Source organism: Saccopteryx bilineata, chromosome 9, assembly GCF_036850765.1.
Source record: "Saccopteryx bilineata isolate mSacBil1 chromosome 9, mSacBil1_pri_phased_curated, whole genome shotgun sequence".
Lineage (NCBI taxonomy): Eukaryota > Metazoa > Chordata > Mammalia > Chiroptera > Emballonuridae > Saccopteryx > Saccopteryx bilineata.
In genome coordinates this window covers 371,013-390,119 of record NC_089498.1, presented here as the reverse complement: position 1 = coordinate 390,119, position 19,107 = coordinate 371,013, and the positions used below count along the sequence as shown (strand labels likewise).

General features: G+C 62.8%; 1 protein-coding gene across 1 annotated transcript; it reads left to right on the top strand.

Moving 5' to 3' along the window:
- Positions 1 to 1,724: 1,724 nt before the first annotated feature.
- CPNE7 (copine 7) lies at positions 1,725 to 16,077 on the top strand. Its single transcript, XM_066242241.1, has 15 exons — positions 1,725 to 1,967; positions 3,596 to 3,778; positions 7,327 to 7,401; positions 7,828 to 7,902; positions 8,577 to 8,660; positions 9,090 to 9,179; positions 9,336 to 9,434; positions 10,168 to 10,254; positions 10,633 to 10,692; positions 11,487 to 11,620; positions 12,266 to 12,320; positions 12,783 to 12,834; positions 12,898 to 13,031; positions 14,510 to 14,746; positions 15,454 to 16,077. The coding sequence occupies exons 1-15, from the start codon at positions 1,794 to 1,796 to the stop codon at positions 15,589 to 15,591; spliced, it is 1,677 nt and encodes a 558-aa protein (XP_066098338.1). The 5' UTR covers positions 1,725 to 1,793; the 3' UTR covers positions 15,592 to 16,077.
- The last annotated feature ends 3,030 nt before the right edge of the window (positions 16,078 to 19,107 follow it).

Below are 19,107 nucleotides of genomic sequence, written 5' to 3'. Positions count from 1 at the left end.
GCTTCATTAGACAGGGGCTCAGGAAGTCAGCCTGGGTGCTGGGGTCCAACTCACTCAATCCGGCCCTGGGACCTTCGCCTTCTCTTCAAAGCCTTCCAGGGGCACACAAGGCACAATCTCACTGTTCAGTCTTCAGGGACGCTGTTCTTTACATCCTCCTTGTGGGGAGTGCTCCCTGTGGCACAACCTCCCACACCCAATGTCACCTGGGGACATGTTCTCCTGCAGGTGACAAGCCCTCTGACCCCAGGAACACCTTCTGGGGTCCTGGTGGCCACGGCTGAGCCTTCAGCAGCCCGAGTGCACAGAGCCTGGTCTCTGCTCCCCTTGTCTCTGGACCCCTTGGCCTTACACCTTCCTGCCTCCCTCCAGCCATGGCTTTTGGTCAAGTCTGTGCCTTATTTTTAGGCAAAAATCTGCAGAGAGAATGTGCTGAGAGTGGTTTCTGATCTGCCAACACCCCTCTCCTGCAGGGCTTCCGTCAGGACCAGGTGGTGGGAGGATGAAGAACAGGGGAGAGTGGGGCCCCTCCCACGGAGCTCAGCCCCACTGCCACTCAGCTCTGGGGGATGGGTGTGGAAGGGCCCCAGGCACCCCTGGCTAGACCCTGACCCTCAGCCCAGGCACCCCTGGAGAGCGAGGGGGATGGGTGTGGAAGAGCCCCAGGCACACCTGGTTAGACCCTGACCCTCAGCCCAGGCACCCCTGGAGAGCGAGGGGGATGGGTGTGGAAGGGCCCCAGGCACCCCTGGCTAGTCCCTGACCCTCAGCCCAGGCACCCCTGGAGAGCGAGGGGGATGGGTGTGGAAGGGCCCCAGGCACCCCTGGCTAGTCCCTGACCCTCAGCCCAGGCACCCCTGGAGAGCGAGGGGGATGGGTGTGGAAGGGCCCCAGGCACCCCTGATTAGACCCTGACCCTCAGCCCAGGCACCCCTGGAGAGCGAGGGGGATGGGTGTGGAAGGGCCCCAGGCACCCCTGGCTAGACTCTGGCCCTCAGCCCAGGCACCCCTGGAGAGCGAGGGGGATGGGTGTGGAAGGGCCCCAGGCACCCCTGGTTAGACCCTGACCCTCAGCCCAGGCACCCCTGGAGAGTGAGGGGCCAGCCCTGCTCCTGGATGACAAGTTCGAGGAGAGGGAACTCCAGCTGTTCTGTCTCCAGCCTCAGCCCCGGCAAGGTGCTGGCACACAGTGGGCACCCACTAACTGGATTGAGGTGGCCATCACTACACACCTCGGAGTCTGAAGATGGGGCTGAAGAGCTCAGGGAAGGGGCCCGAGGATTTGGTGCTAAACTGGGGCTCGGTTGCTCCCTCCCCTCCTCCCTCAGAGGGACCTTGGCCCAGGGCACCTGAGGGGTTAGCATAGTCCAGGAAGATGCACCCTGGCTTCAACCCTTCACCTGGGCGGGGCTTCCTCAGGGGAGGGTCGTGGAGAGGGGTTGTGGGATCAAGGCCCCCCACCTGGCAGTCCCTTGCCCAGTTCTCTCTCCCAGCCCCTCCTGGGCCCCTCCTTTCCCCGCGCTCCTGGCCCAAGCCCCCTTCCCCTGCCCTCTCCCCTGTCCCCCCCCCCCGTTACTCCTCCCCTGCCCAGGCCCCGCCCGTCCTCTGTCCCACCTGCCCCACCCCCTCAGTCCCCGCGTGGTGGCGGCCGCTGGAGCCACGTGTGCCCGCGCCCGTGCAGGGACGCGCGGCCACGCCTGACCGGGCCATCTTTAGCCCGCGCGGCGGCGCTGACTCGCGGGCAGCGGCCCCTCGGTGCGCCTAGCCGGGTCCCCCGCGCCGGCGCCGGGAACATGAGCGCGTGCTGGGAGCGCGGGGCGGCGGCGGCCCCCGGAGCGGTGCCCGCGCCCTGCGCCTCGAAGGTGGAGCTGAGGCTGAGCTGCCGGCACCTGCTGGACCGCGACCCGCTCACCAAGTCCGACCCTAGCGTCGTGCTGCTGCTGCAGTCGCAGGGCCAGTGGGGGCAGGTAGGGCCGGGCGACGGCTGGGGACGGGGACGCAGGGACCACGGTGGGTTCGCCACGCTAGTGCGGTGCGGGGCCGGGTGTCCAGAGCTGGGGCGCGCAGGGTCGAGGTGAGGTTCCCGGGTCTGGAGAGAGGGTGCCAGGAGCTGTGGGCGAGGCGGGGGCCGGGCTGGGGGCTACAGCGACGGACCGGGCTCTCGGAGGAGAGGGGTGCTCGGGCTGGAGTGCCCCCCCAGGCTCCCGCGGGGTCTCGAGGCTGCGGGCAGGGGGTTTGACTGTGGGGCGTGGAAGTGAGGGCGCGCAGGAGTGAGCGGTATGGCCTGCCCAGTGGGGACGCAGGGGCTGGACTGGGGTCACGGGTCCCCCTCTGTGCGCGGGGGAACCAGGAGCTTCGCTTCTGTGCCAGGTCCTCATCCTTCAGCCCGCAAAGCCTCGGAGCAGGGAAGGGGAGCGGCGGCTCCGGGGCCGGGACTTGATCCCGGGAGTCCGGAAACCCCGGAGGGCTTCCCAGCCTATTGCCTCGTCCCTGGAGCTACTCCGGGCCGGGTTCCCGCGCCCCGCTTACCTGGTTTTAGTCCCTGAGGGTTGGGGTTCTCCCCTTGGCACCCTCTGCTCCTGAGGGTGCCTCCCCTTTGGCCCGCGGCACCTGTCACCTCCCCACCCAGCCCTTCCTTCGAGCGGGTGGGGAGCCCTGGGTGCTCTGCGCTGTACAAAGAGCTTCCTCGGTCAGCATCTCACTTCGAAGGGGCGCCCCGGCAGACGAGGTCCAGGGCTGAAGTCCTGGTGGCAGAGCCAGAGGAGGGGAAGGGAAGCAGGGCAGTGGGGACGTCAGACCCTGGTGTTGGCCACCAGGAGCCTAGGTGTACTCTGGAGGGGGCACATCTGAGGTCCCCGTGCTCTGACCTTGCACGGTTTCTTGTCATCTCTGTGCAACCAGCCTCCTGGGGCTGGAAGATTCTGAGGATTCCCCATCTCAGAGGTGGGAGGCAGCCCAGCCCAGCGTCTGCCTGGCAGTGGGGACACTGAAGAGGGTGTCCAGGAAGAGCCCTGTGCCCCAAACTCTCGTTAGCCCTTGTTGCTTGACTTGAGTGCTGCCTAATGCAGACAATGCCTCATTTGGGGTTCCAGAGTTTGTGGGACCCTGGAGGGTACCACAGAAATCTGTCCAGCTGGGATTGTGCTCTAGGAGGAGGGGCTGACTCGGACGGAAACAGCTGGACCCAGGGGAAATCTCTGCCCCCGAAGTCTCTCTGCCTGTCCCGCTGGGTGCTGGGGGGAGATCCCGGCTTTGGGTTTGCCCAGCCCAGGTTCCAGGGTTCTGTCCTTGACTTAGACCTCTCCCAGAGAGCTGAGCCTCAGTGGCTCCATCGTGACATGGGGATGAGACGGGGAGAGGCAGAGAAGCTGCATCCCCGGGAGGCACCTCTACTTCAGTGAGGAAGGTGTCCAGGGTCTCTGGAGACTCAGCAGCACTGGGAATCGAGTCCTGATGGGGGAGGCAGGTTGAGGGCGGGGCTTCTCAGGGTGTGACCCAGGAGTCCACGCCCCAGGAGAGGGGAGTCCGCGGGCCGGGCCTTGGGGAGTGCCTGGTGGAAGTCCTTCCCTGTGGTCTGCTCGCCTGGCTGCTGCAGGTGGACAGGACGGAGGTGGTCCGGAGCTGCCTGCACCCCGTGTTCTCCAAGGTCTTCACCCTCGACTACTACTTTGAGGAGGCACAGAAGCTGCGTTTCGAGGTCTACGACAGCCACGGGCCAGGCAGCCTCGGCTTCCAGGATGATGACTTCCTGGGGGGCATGGAGTGCACCTTGGGGCAGGTGGGCACCCTGTCCCCCTGGGAGGGACGAGGGCAGGTGGGCACCCTGTCCCCTTGGGGAGGGACGAGGGCAGGTGGGCACCCTGTCCCCCTGGGAGGGACGAGGGCAGGTGGGCACCCTGTCCCCCGGGGAGGGACGAGGGCAGGTGGGCACCCTGTCCCCCTGGGAGGGGCAAGGGCAGGTGGGCACCCTGTCCCCCTGGGAGGGATGAGGGCAGGTGGGCACCCTGTCCCCCTGGGGAGGGACGAGGGCAGGTGGGCACCCTGTCCCCCGGGGAGGGACGAGGGCAGGTGGGCACCCTGTCCCCTTGGGGAGGGACGAGGGCAGGTGGGCACCCTGTCCCCCTGGGAGGGGCGAGGGCAGGTGGGCACCCTGTCCCCCTGGGAGGGATGAGGGCAGGTGGGCACCCTGTCCCCCTGGGGAGGGACGAGGGCAGGTGGGCACCCTGTCCCCTGGGGAGGGGCGAGGGCATGTGGGCACCCTGTCCCCTGAGGAGGGACGAGGGCAGGTGGGCACCCTGTCCCCCTGGGAGGGACGAGGGCAGGTGGGCACCCTGTCCCCTGGGGAGGGGCGAGGGCAGGTGGGCACCCTGTCCCCTGGGGAGTGGCGAGGGCAGGTGGGCACCCTGTCCCCTGGGGAGGGGCGAGGGCAGGAGAGACTACCCAGGAGGGCTGAGAGGCAGCTGGGCTAGCCTGAGAGCTGGTGTGACAGCATGGTGGCTGGGGACAGGCTCCACAGGCCCTCGGGAGGGGCGCCCTAGCTGTGCCATCTCCATGGCTACTTCTCTTTAAAATTCCATATTAGTCATTTTTTAAAATGCGTCATTTGGAACTGGGTAATACGTTCACAAGTCAGAGAATATAAAAGTCTGACCTGTCTCCCTCCTGCCCTGAGCCCTGGCTCTGCTACGTCCAACCAGAGAGAAGTATGTGTTCTCACAAAAGGAAATGAGCGTGTAATTTTTTCTCTATATGGTTTTAAAACACAAATTGCACACATTGTTCTGCAACCTGCTCTTTTCACTTTCCTGGCATGAGGGAGCCCTTTTCCTCAGCACGCAGGCCTCCCTGTCCCTCCCTGTGATGGAGGCCGGCCCAGCAGGGCTGTTCATCCAGCTCCCCCAGGTAAAGGGGCGACACTGCATCCCGCCATTCACCATCCATGTAAGAAGAGCCCAGTGCCAGGCTGTGCACGGAGCATCTCACGTGCCCGACACTGAGTGCCCACAGAAGCCGTGGGGGGAGGGCATTTCTTTTTTCACTGAAGTCTAATTGACATACAAGAGGCTATGTAGACTGTAAGGCTTGAGACTGATGAGTTTAGACACCTGTGTACACCTGAGCATCCCCAAATCACACAGGACACCCTCACCCCTGCAGGCCCCCTCACTCCTCTGCAGCCTGTTCTAGGACCTCATGTCCATGAATCACACGGATGTTCTCACTTGTGTCCGGTGTCTTTCACACAACATGATGTCTGTGTGACTCATCCCCTTGCTACCTGGGCCAGAGCTGGTTCAGGGCACATCCTTCTCCCTCCCATTTCACAGATAAAAAGACTGGCATTAGGAAGAACACGGCCCCAAGGAAAAGCAGTGGGGCAGGAGGTCACCCAGGTGCTGGCCTCCCACCTGCCATCGTTAGCATGGAAGAGAACAGCACACCCATGACACAAATGCACACACATGTGCACGTGCATGCACAGGGCATGTGTGTACATACATGCATACACAGGCACAGTGTACGTGCACACATAAAAAACATGTGTAGGCCCTGGCCGGTTGGCTCAGTGGTAGAGCGTCGGCCTGGCGTGCAGGAGTCCCGGGTTTGATTCCCGGCCAGCGCACACAGGAGAGGCGCCTATCTGCTTCTCCACCCCTCCCCCTCTCCTTCCTCTCTGTCTCTCTCTTCCCCTCCCGCAGCCAAGGCTCCATTGGAGCAGGGTTTGCCCGGGCGCTGAGGGTGGCTCTGTGGCCTCTGCCTCAGGCGCTAGAATGGCTCTGATTGCGGCAGAGCGATGCCCCAAGATGGGCAGAGCATCGCCCCCTGGTGGGCATGCCGGGTGGATCCCGGGCTGGCACATGGGGAAGTCTGTCTGCCTCCCTGTTTCCAACTTCAGAAAAATACAAAAAAAAAGAAAAAAAGAACGTGTATATGTGTGCGCACGAACCCATGTACAGGCACATGCATGGCTACAGATCCATGGACACATGTCTGGATGTTCATGTAAATTTTAGACAACAAACACGCCCATCAAGGACCTCCTGCTCTGTAGCCCCCCCAGCCGCCTCCCCAGGTCTGCACGGCCTCATTCACTGGGGGTGGAGGGAGGGTGAGATGCTGGTCTCACATCCCAGTGCTGTGACCTTGAGCGAGTCCCTGACCTCTGCCTGACCCTCCTCATCCAGGACGCGGCCACTGAGAGCAAAGCCACCACAGCGGCTATTGGAGCGCTCAGTCTAACTGAGTGGCATGACCAGCCCAGAGCCGCAGGCAGGAAGTGCTACTGGCCACTAACTGTTACCAGACCAGCTGTCCGTTTTTCCTAATGAGAGATCCCAGAAGTGAAGCCCACCAATGGGAGAATCTGGGGGGGACTACACGAGCCCCCACACCTCGCAAAGAACTTTCCCACCCCTGGACCTGTTTCCTCTTCTGCACAGAATGTTCCCGAGAGCTTGGCAGCTGTTAGCCAGGCAGCCCCTGATGGGTGGGTGGGAATAGCCTGTCTCCTGCCTGCTCTCGGCTCAGTCTGCCACGGTCCTCCCAGCTGCCCCCAGACAGGAGCCCGTGGGGGGGGGCAGGTAAGCACTAACAAGGGTCAGGGCCACTATCACCGTGGTGACAGCTGAGGGCACTCTGTATCTTCGCTGGCCATTGAAGGGTGGAGTGCCCCCACGCAGGAAGTCATTGATTCTCTGGCAGCCGGACGGGGGTGGTCATCACTTATCAGGCGAGGACACCCTGCCACCCGAGCACTGCCCTCCGCTGAGCAGGTGCCCCTGGCTGCGTCCAGCGTCCCTGCGTCTCCTCACCAGCCTCAGCTCAGGGCTCTAGCCTGATGGGGGAGGAAGCCGGGTGGAGAGACAAGACCCAGGAAGGGTGCCGCCCCGGTGTCCACACTGTGGGGTCCCCTGCACCAGCAGGCAAGAGGTGGGCTGCGTCTCCAGTCCGACTCCCGAGCCCAGCACCACCGCCTGGAGCTGTACCAGCCATGGGCTGCCTGACAGGCCCAGTGCCCACACGAGCGGGCATGCATGCTCACCCACCTGTGACCCTGGTTGGTCTCTCTCACCGCCTCCCTGAGCCCCAGTTTCCTCTGATTCATGGCAATGGGGGGTCCATGAGGTGGTGAAATGAGGGTGCTGGGCAGAGCAGGAGGTGGCCACACAGATGGACATCTCGGGAGCGGTCCTCGGGCTGGTGACCGCCAGACCCGAGGGCACAGGGCCTGTCCAGCAGGTATGGAGGAACCAAGCCACCAGGTGAGGACACAGGGTCCCTAGGGGAGGCAGGGACCAACCCCTCCCTGACCTTCCTGACTTCCAGATTGTGGCCCAGAAGAAGATGACCCGCCCACTGCTGCTGAAGTTTGGCAGGAATGCAGGCAAATCTACCATCACGGTGAGGCCACTGCCCTCTCACCCAGCCCCCGCCCATCCTGCTGGCTAGAGAGGGCCTGGGGGGTTCGGACGCCTCCCCCCAGCGGGCTGCAGTCCTGTCAGGGAGGGGTGGGGGTGGGCCCTGTCCTTCGAGCTGAGGCCACTGCCCTCTCACTCAGCCCCCGCCCATCCTGCTGGCTAGAGAGGGCCTGGGGGGGTTCGGACGCCTCCCCCCAGCGGGCTGCAGTCCTGTCAGGGAGGGGTGGGGGTGGGCCCTGTCCTTCGAGCTGAGGCCACTGCCCTCTCACTCAGCCCCCGCCCATCCTGCTGGCTAGAGAGGGCCTGGGGGGGTTCGGACGCCTCCCCCCAGCGGGCTGCAGTCCTGTCAGGGAGGGGTGGGGGTGGGCCCTGTCCTTCGAGCTCAGAGCTGTGGCTTCATCCTGCCCAGGTGATAGCTGAGGACATCTCCACAAACAATGGGTATGTAGAGCTCTCCTTCCGGGCCTGGAAGCTGGACGACAAGGTGAGTGTGGGGTGCCCACCTGGGGCTGGGGGCTGGCAGAAGGATGAGAGACGCCCAGCCCAGCTGGGGCCCCTGCGTCAAGGCCTTCCCCCTGTGAGAGGATGTGGGACAGAACTGGTCAAGGCCTCCCCCTGTGAGAGGATGTGGGACAGAACTGGTCAAGGCCTTCCCCTGTGAGAGGATGTGGGACAGAACTGGTCTTGGGGAAACAAGCCATGTGCTCAGTGAGCAGCTCTTGGGGTCCCACATGAGGCCATCATGGTGTTTCCATCATTGCTGTGAGCTCGGCTGTGCCCTTTCTGTGCCTCGGGGAGAGGTCACTGGGTCAGCGGGTGGTGTTGGCTGCAGCTGTGCACTTGAGGCCAGAGAAAGTTACAGCGAGGGTGCTGGGGAGCCAGTGAAGGCTCTAGAGGCCAGGCAAGGCGTTGGCGGTCTGAGACCTTCTTGGGGAGAGCTGTGTCAGCTGTGCACTTGAGGCCAGAGAAAGTTACAGCGAGGGCGCTGGGGAGCCAGTGAAGGCTCTAGAGGCCAGGCAAGGCGTTGGCGGTCTGAGACCTTCTCAGGGAGAGCTGTGTCCGAGGAGACAGAGGCTCTGGAAACGCAGGGGCAGCCAGGAAGGGGCAGCGTGCGGCTGGGCGCGCCCACTGGAGCCACACACCCTGCTGCCCCTGCAGGATGTCTTCAGCAAGTCGGACCCCTTCCTGGAGCTGTACCGCATCAACGACGACCAGAGCGAGCAGCTGGTGTACAGGACGGAGGTGAGGGTCCCCGCCTGGCGCCCTCGGAGCCGCGGGCGTGACCCAAAGAGCTGGCATTCCCTGCAGGACAGCCGGCCCGCCCCTCCCCTGTGCCCCCTGGATATCACGACTGTGGGGGTCAGCACTCCCAGCACTGGCCATCCCCATGTGAACAGGGAACCAGTGGGTGTGGAGCGACAGTGGGAGGATTCAGCGATTGTATTGTTGTCACAACCTGCAGGTGACAGGCGTTTCAGGGACAGCAGTGAGGGAGCATTTCCTCTTTAGATACATTAATTTCAGTTTTTAGAAAAGAGTCTATTTAAGAAAAAGAAGCCCAGGTGGCCCAGGGACATGGCAAAGGTACGAAGGTGCTTCCCAAAGGGATGAGGTCTGGAAACTCAGCTCCAGGCCTGAGACAGCACCCCCAGACGGCCTCCCTGCCCACAGGTGGTGAAGAACAACCTCAGCCCAGTGTGGGAGCCCTTCAAGGTGTCGCTGAACTCCCTGTGCAGCTGCGAGGAGACGAGGCCTTTGAAGGTGGGGCTGACTGGCCAGGCAGGGGGGGCAGGGGGCCGGGGACACTAGGCTGGGCCCTAGGTGCACACGGCTGAGCGGCCAGGCAGGGGGGACAGGGGGCCGGGGACACTAGGCCGGGCCCTCGGTGCACACGGCTGAGCGGCCCGGGCTCCACAGTGCCTGGTCTGGGATCATGACTCCCGCGGGAGGCATGACTTCATCGGAGAATTCACCACCACCTTCGCCGAGATGCAGAGGGCCTTTAGCGAGGACCAGGTAAGCTGGGCCCCTCCCGGTCACTGAAGCTCTGGGGACCGGGTCCTAACCCAGCTTTGAGGGGTCTTCTTGGAGCAGCAGCCACAGGAAGCAGGTGGGTGCTGGGTCCTCTGGAGAAGAACCGATTATGACTCACCGCACCTGCCCGGAGGCCAGAGCAGAGACAGCTGGGAAACCGAGCAGGACACGTTCTCGGGCCTCCCTGGCCCCTTGGGGTAGGGTGCTGGTGCTGGCACTCCGGGTGGGGTCTCTGCCTGTCCCTGTCCCCCAGGCCCCTTGGGGTGGGGTGCTGGTGCTGGCACTCCGGGTGGGGTCTCTGCCTGTCCCTGTCCCCCAGGCCCCTTGGGGTGGGGTGCTGGTGCTGGCACTCCGGGTGGGGTCTCTGCCTATCCCTGTCCCCCAGGCCCCTTGGGGTGGGGTGCTGGTGCTGGCACTCCGGGTGGGGTCTCTGCCTGTCCCTGTCCCCCAGGCCCCTTGGGGTGGGGTGCTGGTGCTGGCACTCCGGGTGGGGTCTCTGCCTATCCCTGTCCCCCAGGCCCCTTGGGGTGGGGTGCTGGTGCTGGCACTCCGGGTGGGGTCTCTGCCTGTCCCTGTCCCCCAGGCCCCTTGGGGTGGGGTGCTGGTGCTGGCACTCCGGGTGGGGTCTCTGCCTATCCCTGTCCCCCAGGCCCCTTGGGGTGGGGTGCTGGTGCTGGCACTCTGGGTGGGGTCTCTGCCTGTCCCTGTCCCCCAGGCCCAGTGGGAATGCGTGAACGCCAAGTACAAACAGAAGAAGCGTCATTACAAGAACTCGGGGGTGGTCATCCTGGCAGACTTGAAGGTGAGTGCAGCCCCAGCCCGAAGACCCTCCCCACCTGCCCTCGGGACTGGACCCCTGTCTAAGGTCTAAGCTCTGCCGACAGCAAACAGCAAGGAGCGACCCCATCCCAAAGTCCTCCGATGTCAGAGGGACTCTTGAGGGCCTGTTCCTAATGCCTGGTGGTATCCACTATATGGGGGAGGAGACGGGTGGAGTGGAGAAGGGGAGAGGGAGACAGAGGAGGGGCTGCTGGACTTTCAAGCAGCCTGAGGGGCTGAGAGGGGAGGGCACCCCGGCAGTCCAACCCCCAACCCCTGCAGCCCTACAGCTCCGGCCTTAGTGGCGGGGGGAGGGGGTGTAGTGTCGTGGGCAAGCCCTGCTGACTCTGCTGCCTGGAAGCTCTCCAGGGTTTACTCCTTCCTGGACTACATCATGGGCGGCTGCCAGATCCACTTCACAGTGAGTTCCTGGGGCCCCCCTGCAGCCAGCCAAGCGTACCGCAGAAAGACGGGGGTCAGCACCCAGGCCCCGCAGCTCCCGGTGGTCCCTCCCCAGCCTGGGGGTAGCTCAGAGTTGGTTTGACATCCAGGACAGGTGGGAAGAGATATGAGGACGGTGAGGCCCTTCTGCCAAACCTGGAGGCCCCTCCTCAAAGTCCTCCGTGTGCCCATTCTTGAGGGTCCTCCTGCTGTGCAGGGAAGCCGGGCACCCTCGGGAGGGAGGTGGCCAGGACTCACCCTCAACAAAAACATAGCGACAGAGAAAATGCACAAGGAAAGAACAAGGGGGCATTGACTCCCAGGTACAACAGGAATGACAGCACAAAGCGGTGTAGCCCTCTCAGGACCCACGGACGCAGGGCAGCTGAACAGAGAGCCCAGGGTCCCCTGTCCCCTCCTGCCTGTCCTCCATCCCCCTCACTTCACTGAACAATCAGACTCACCTGAGGGGCATGGCCGAGCAGGTGCCGGGGACCAGAGCGCAGGGCTGGCTCCTCAGAGAGGGTGGCAGAGACGGTGGGAGCTCAGAGGTGCCCAGCCCCTTCCCTCTGCCCGGCTCACGAGTCCAGCCGAGTGGCTCTGGACGCAGGAGGCACCGAGTGGTGTCCCCACAGGGATCCCTGCCAGGCCCTGGGAACCGCGCTGAGATGCTTCCTAAGCCTGGATTTCCGTTACCTGTCAAACGGGGGTGCAGGACCCCACCTCAGGCCAGGCAGGAGAAGGGCTCTGGAGTCACCGTGGGGGCCTCCACAGGTGGCCATCGACTTCACGGCCTCCAACGGCGACCCGCGGAACAGTTGCTCCCTGCACTACATCAACCCCTTCCAGCCCAACGAGTACCTGCAGGCGCTGGTGGCCGTGGGCGAGGTCTGCCAGGACTATGACAGGTGTGTCCTCCCACGCCCACCCTGCCCCAGGCTCCAGCTCGGGCCTGGACCGTGGGGTGGGCACCGTGGACATGCTCATCGATCCAAAGGAACCCACCCAAGGCCGGAGCGCACAGCATGGCTGGTGGCAGCCGGAGGGGCTGGCTCCTCTTGGCAGACCAGGCACCCGGGTGGCTGACCCTCGGGCAGGCACAGCTCCCGGGGTGGTGCAGGGGTCAGAGTCCTGTGCCCGTGTGGGGCTGGCCTGTACCACAGGGTCATGCTCACCCTCCACACAGACATGGGGAGGGTCTAAGTCCCACTTTACAGAGCAGTAAACTGAGGCCAGGAAGGGGCAAGCCTGCAATTCAGGGGCGGGTTGGGCGGCTGTGCAGCAGGCAAGAAGCCACCCTCCCAGCAGGCACCCGGGCCGGGAGCAAAGTGGGAGGAGGCAGCATCGGGGACGGCCAGAGCCGTCCAGGGGCTCTGTCCCCACCTGCCCACAGCAGGCTCTTCACTACACCGTGCCTCGGTTTCCCCCGTGGCTTGGCACAGAGCCTGGCTGGGTTACAAAGGAGCGGCTCAGAACTCTGAGTGTTGCCCAAAGCACCCACAGGCCCACCCCTGAGTCGGGGACCCTGTGTGACAGGGCCGCCTCTCTTCCAGTGACAAGAGGTTCTCTGCTTTGGGGTTTGGAGCCCGGATCCCCCCCAAGTTTGAGGTAAGACAGCTGCAGGCCGGGGCCTCGGTGTCTCCCCTGTGCCCGTCCCAGCAGAGGCTCTCCCGGGTCCTGGAACCCCTAGCGGCTTCCCTTCCGCTGGGACTTGCTACCATGTGACAGGTGCAGGGACCCTGGCTTCCCAGCCTGCAGAGGGGCTGACTTTGACCTCTGGAGACAGGAGAAGAAGGACATTTGTCCGGAATCCTCCACTTACAAATAACAGTCCAACTGGCTTAGGCAGAAAACCATGGGGGTGACTTATTGGTAATGCAACCCAGGGTCTCAGGTCCTGCTGGGTCCCGGGGCTGGAGCAATGCCCAGCACTGTCTGCCATCTGTCCTGGGAACTCCCTTCCAGGGAGGCTCTTCCCACATGGGCCTCCAAACCTACCTCTCCCAAAGGGCGAGGCTGTGGGGTCCCGGGAGGGTGGGCAGCTGACAGGTCCCTTTTGTGTTCACTCAGGTGTCCCACGACTTTGCCATCAATTTCAACCCTGAGGACGACGAGTGTGAAGGTAGGAGCCCGAGAGGCTGGGCGGGGGCCGCAGAGGGCCTGACTCACCGCCTCCCCCCCACAGGAATCCAGGGTGTGGTGGAGGCCTACCAGGACTGCCTGCCCAGGGTCCAGCTCTACGGCCCCACCAACGTGGCTCCCATCATCAGCAAGGTGGCCCGCATGGCAGCGGCCGAGGAGCGCACTGGGGAGGCCTCTGTAGGTACCCGGGGCAGCAGCACAGGGGGCACTGCATGCAGTAGGTGCAGGTGGCATGGGGACGAGGGTAGACTATGTGTGAGGTGAGGACAACTCGTGCAAAGGCCCTGAGGCTGGAAGGCAGAAGCTGGTGTGGGGGGAGGCGCGGGGCCCCAAAGCGGCTGGCTCACTTCTGATCGCAAAGCTCAAGGGGAATTCTCACCTGGAGGGACCACGGCTCTCCCATCCCGTCCTCCGCACCTGCTGCAACCAGCGACTGAGATTGTTCTGCTGTGCATAGGGTGTCATGTGTGTGTGCACGTGTTCTTGACTTGCACAAAGAATATTGTGCTTCAAGGCTGTGCAGCTTGACCTCTCTGTGTTTTGTTCTGTTTGTTTGTTTTTGTATTTTTCTGAAGCTGGAAACGGGGAGGCAGTCAGACAGACTCCCGCATTAGCCCGACCTAGATCCACCTGGCATGCCCACCAGGGGGCGATGCTCTGCCCATCTGGGGCGTTGCTCTGCTGTAACCAGAGCCATTCTAGCACCTGAGGCAGAGGCCCCGGAGCCATCCCCAGCGCCCGGGCCAACCTTGCTCCAATGGAGCCTCGGCTGCGGGAGGGGAAGAGAGAGACAGAGAGGAAGGAGAGGGGGAGGGGTGGAGAAGCAGACGGGTGCTTCTCCTGTGTGCCCTGGCCGGGAATCAAACCCGGGACTCCTGCACGCCAGGCTGATGCTCTACCACTGAGCCAACCAGCCAGGGCCCCTCTCTGTGTTTTGTACACCGGTCTGTGCTGGGCACAGCTGGTCGGCTGCTTTCTTTTCACTTTTATTTTGAAAACAACATCAAATTCACAGAAGAGTGGTGAGACCAGGACCATGGTTTCGGCACACCCTTTCCCCGGATTCGGTGATCGCTGAGTCCTGCCTGGCCCCCTCTTTCCCTATGTATCTGCTGTCTCTTTCTGGACTATTTGAGAGCTGCTCACCTCCTGACACCCCCTCCCCAAATTCCCTGTGTACATCTGCTCACAGCAGGGACACTCTGACAGTGACCACCATGGAGCTTTCGTGGGTGGCACACTGGAGGCGACACCTCCTAGGAACTCCTTCCTCTCCACGTGCCCACGTCCACCCGTCGTCCGGGGTGTCCTCTCTAAGTTTCGTTCCTCAGGTCTCAGGGTCTCTTCGGGGTGTGGGGAGCCCCCTGTAGACCCCTCCTCCCTGGCCTCAGTCCTCGATCTGTGCCGGGAGACCGGTGCCTTGGGCAGCGTGTGCACAGGGCAAGGCTCAGACGCACTGCGGTTGCCATGTAACGTGTTAAGTGTTACACTTCAGCGAACACACTCCAGAGGAGCTCGTGAACCACGGTTCAGGGGCGTCTGCGGCCAGCCTCCGGCCTTCTGGGAAGAAGACTGGTTGTTGGACTTGGAGGTTTGACAGAGCGGGGGAGGCAGCTGCCCTCAAGGGGGCCTCCACTCCTCCCCTGTGTCCCCAGCAATACTACATCCTGCTGGTCCTGACGGACGGCGTGGTGACCGACATGGCAGACACGCGGGAGGCCATCGTGCGCGCCTCCCACCTGCCCATGTCCATCATCATCGTGGGCGTGGGCAACGCCGACTTCACGGACATGCAGGTCCTGGACGGGGACGACGGCGTCCTGCGTTCCCCGCGGGGCGAGCCCGCGCTCCGGGACATCGTCCAATTTGTGCCTTTCCGGGAGCTCAAGAACGTGAGTGCTCGGGACAGGCTGGGGGTCAAGGGCCCAGCCCCAGAGGTGCCCACTGTCCCGGTGACTGTGGCAGGGCCCACTCAGGAAGCAAACTGGGAGGGACAGGCACCAAGTGGACAGAGCCCAAGCTGCCCCTCCCCTTCCCCTCCTGAGCCGGACCGGAGCTGCGTTCTGTTAGGAAGAATGTCCAAGCGACACCACAGCCTTGCACCATGGCCCGTAAACGCAGTCTCTCAAACCTCTTAGTGCCACAGAAAGGAAAGCCCGTCACAGGGGCGCACGCAAAGGAGCTCTGTCACTGAGACACTCAGCTTCACTGGGGAGCGTGGGGCCGGGACCTGAGCCACGAGGTCACCTCCCTGCCTGCTGCGGCCATGTTCTCTGTGCTTGGCGAGCTGGAGCCCCCTGAGGGGAGCGTCACGTGAGCATGTACGCCACTCAGGACAGGGCCTGGGACCCATCAGATGTCACTCACAGTGTCCACCTCTGTGGGGACGGCCAGGGGCACTGCCATCTCCTATGTTGGGATCTGTATGTTTAACAAAGGCTCCTCTGGCTACCAGGTGAATTCCTCATTGTGGTCCCCTAAGCTGATCCCACACCATGTGGCAGGCAGGCTCTAGAGGACGAGGCTGGGGCGTGACCAGGTCAGGGGCACGGAGGATTGGGAAGGCCACCAACATGAGCACATTGTCCCCTCTCCGCAGGCAACCCCCGCAGCCCTGGCCAAGTGTGTCCTAGCCGAGGTGCCCAAGCAGGTGGTGGAGTATTATAGCCACAAGGAGCTTCCTCCCCGAGGCCTCAGCACCCACACCCAGGACAGTGGCCCGGGCTGCACACCATGAGGACCCGCAGAGAGGGGAGTTCAGCCAGGGATGCTTCCTGTCTCCAGCACCCTTGGGGTTCCTCCGATCCCCCCTGACTCCCACAGGCCTCCTGTCCCCCAGCCCAGGCCCACCACTTGTCCTCTGGGGCCCCCCAAGGCTGAAGGCTGAACAAATCCAGGCCCAGGGAAGTCCAGAAGCAAGAATTGAAGGTGTGGGGGCTGGTGGTAGCCCCCATGCCCGGCCCCACCTCAGGAGAGAGCAGGAGGGATTGGAGGCTCTGCTCTGCACCTGATCTTCATGGGGAGGAGCCAGCAGGCAGCGTCCCCATCATGGAGAAGCCGGGTGCCCCCAGACCCCTGTCCCCACAGTTAGACTGCTCTTTGCCCAGCTTGTAGCCCTTTCCTGCCCCTCCCTGCCCCGGCTCTCAGCGTCCTGCCTCAGCACCTGCATTGTGGGGCCGCGGCTGGGAGCTTAGGTGCAATAAAAGGTCATCTTTTCCTGGCAGTAGTTTGTGCATTTACTGAGCCCCTCGCTCCCCACCTCTGCAGAGGAGGACTGCCCCAGTACTGGAGAGAGCAGCGTCTGCCCCTTCCAGCCTCATCCCTGGGACAGGGAATCTTCTAGACCGGGCCCACTGCATGCAGGGCTCTCCCAGCGACACAAGGGTGTCAGGAAGGCTGGACCCTGGGGTGGGGGGTCAGAGGGCTCAATGGCTGCCCAACTTCCGAGTGACCCCTGCTAGGCTCAGATGGGGAGGGGCTGCCATCAGGGCCCCCAGGGACCTCAGCCTGCACTTGGCTTTATGAGGACCTACTACGCACAGCAAGCAATACTCTCTGTCTGTAAGGGGGCCCCACTTGCCAGAGCCTCCCAGCCTTGCAGGAGTGGGGTTCTAATTGAGATTTCCCCTGAATTATCTTGTCTGAGAGAAACAAACAGTCCTGATCCTGAATTCAGGTCCACTACCCATTGACCCACCCATCATCCACTCATCTGTCCATCCATCCACCCATCCATTCACCCATCCATCCGTCCATCTACTCTGGAGGCTATTTTTAGCTCCTGATTCATCTCCTGTTAAGCAGGGATAATGGACATTGCCATGGTAACCTGGCTACACTGAAAGCTGGAAGGGCCAATGTTGGGCTCTTTGGCAGTGAAGAGGACAACAGAGAAGTAGCTCCCCCATGCTGGGAGGCAGCTAGGCACAGGGTGGGTGGGTGACGTGGGGGGCCCCAAGGCGGAGGGGCAAGTGTCAGCCTCATCCTGACCCAGGCTCTGAGACCTGTGTGATGATACAATGGTTCCAGAGACAGGAAGCCTCAGACTCCACTCAGAGACAGAGCTGTGAGGTTGGCCAGTTGAAATCTTAGGGGAAGCAGAAGGCACAGAGGGGTCAGACGAGAAGAATGGGAGGGTCCAGGCACAGCACGGGGCAGTGGTGGCCCAGGGAGCAGCCCTCCAGCAGGGCAGAGGCCCGCTGAGCTGGCTGCAGAGGGTGGTACCCTCCCAGAGCTGTTGTCTTAGTGGGATGTGGCCACTTCCAGGACCCGTGAAGCAGGCAGGGAGCAGAGGCTGAAGCCCCAGAGAGCAGCGAGGAGCAGCCACTGGGGACGCCCCAGCCAGGGGGCCAGAGCAGGGTTGGATGGGGAAGAACAACAAGGCAGCGGCCAGGAGACCCTGCCTTAGGCAGGTGGGGCTGGGCACATGCAGGTGTGAGGGGCTGCTGGGGCGTGGGCTGGGTCAGGGAGAGTCCAGAGCTCTGCTGTCAGGATGCCCAGGCTGAGAAACTGTCTGCCTCTGCCGGGGGGCACAAGAAACAGGAAGTGCTTGCGGCCCAGGGTGCAGGGCTGAGAGGATGCCCATCTCCTTCCTAAGAGCAGCCCAGTTTTGTTCAGGGCCCCACTCACCCTTGTTACTTCACAGTTCCATATATTTAGTGGAGACTCCACCCAGGCTTAGCCAATCAGAGAGCATGCTGTCCTCTGGCCACAGTGATTGGCTGGGGGGTGGGGTGGGGTGGGGGCACATGACCTGATCTAGCCAATGAGATTCAGTCCTGGGATTTTTGGCAACCTTTGGCTTTTCCTCTGGTTGCTAAACCAGTGGGCTGGGAGCCGGGAGCCTTGGTGCCCACTGTGCCACCACTGGGCAAGCCCACCTGAGAATGACGCCAACAAGGGAGAAGTGGAGCACAGAGAGACGGCACCTGAACCCGCTCCTGAGCCAAGACCTTCCCATTGAGGAGCCGCGAGTTCCCTTTGGGCTCGGGCCCACTGGGGTGGGTCTCTGTCGCTGGCCGCCCAGAGTGTGGCCCAGAAGGCTGGTAAATACTTCCATTTCACAGACAGGAAAAGCAAGGCTCAGGGCAGTTTAGTGGCATGCACAGCTGGCCAGTGGCAGAAGCAGGACCCACCAACCCTGTGCAAGTCCTGGATTTACACCTTTTACCACAACTTCTTCCATCACGGGATGTGCTATCCGGCTCCCAGGGAGGGAACCCAGGCCACAGGGTTCAGAGACCCTGCCAGTGGTGTGGAGCCTGCACACCGACCAGCGGGCAGCCAGCTCTTCAGCAGCCCTCCCGCCTCAAGGCAGAGTCACACTGCAGCACGGGGTGTGGCTTTTCTCAGCCACCAGACCAGAGACGGTGCCCTGGGCCAGGAGCCCACAGGGAGAGCTCCTTGGGACCAACTTGCTCTTCACAAATTACCTCCAGCACAGCATTTGGAGAGGCCCACTTTCTCAAAGCGTGCGTTTGAGACTTGCAAACAGCCTGGAGATGCTTGCAAGGGACCGTGGGTTAAGCAGTGGTCCAGGGTCAGGCTGGACACCAGCTCCAACTTTCAGTGTGACCTTAGACGGCTCACCTCATTCCGAGCCCCATTCCTCATCTGTCACATGGGGGCTCCAGCTGCTTTCAATCATGGTCCAAAATACCTTGGCCATCTTCCCACGAAGAAGTGGGGTGGGTGTTCCTTGTTGTTGAATCCAGGCAGACTTGGGAAGTCCTACGTGACTTCCAAGGCCACACTGCTGCCCTCCTCACTTGAGACACTGGCTCTTGGTACCCAGGCCATGCTACCAGGATGCCAAGCCACCATGGGGCTTTTGGAGGCCCCAACAATAGCCAGCACCCATTTCCCGCTACGTGAGTGCCCCACTGTAACCCTGAGCCAGAACCACCCAGCTGGTCCCTCTTGTGTTCCTGAGCCACCGTGTTTGTCTTGTTCTAAGCCACCACAGTTTGGTGTGATCTCTTACACAGCGACAGACGACAGACACACCCGCCTCACAGGGGTCCCGTGAGAACTGAACGGGTGATGCCGAGGGCCTGGCACAGAACGCCTGTTTGGTAAATAAACATTGCTTTTGCAAAGTGTGGCTTCTCTCTGGTTCTGTGGGATGAGTGTGCGAAAGCTCCGTCTCTTGGACTGTAAATGTGCCCCCACTCTGCGGGGGAGCAGGGACTTGGGGTCAGCGTCCCTGCCCCCAGGCCTCCTCTGCCATCCTCAGAGCCAGCGTGGGCTGGAG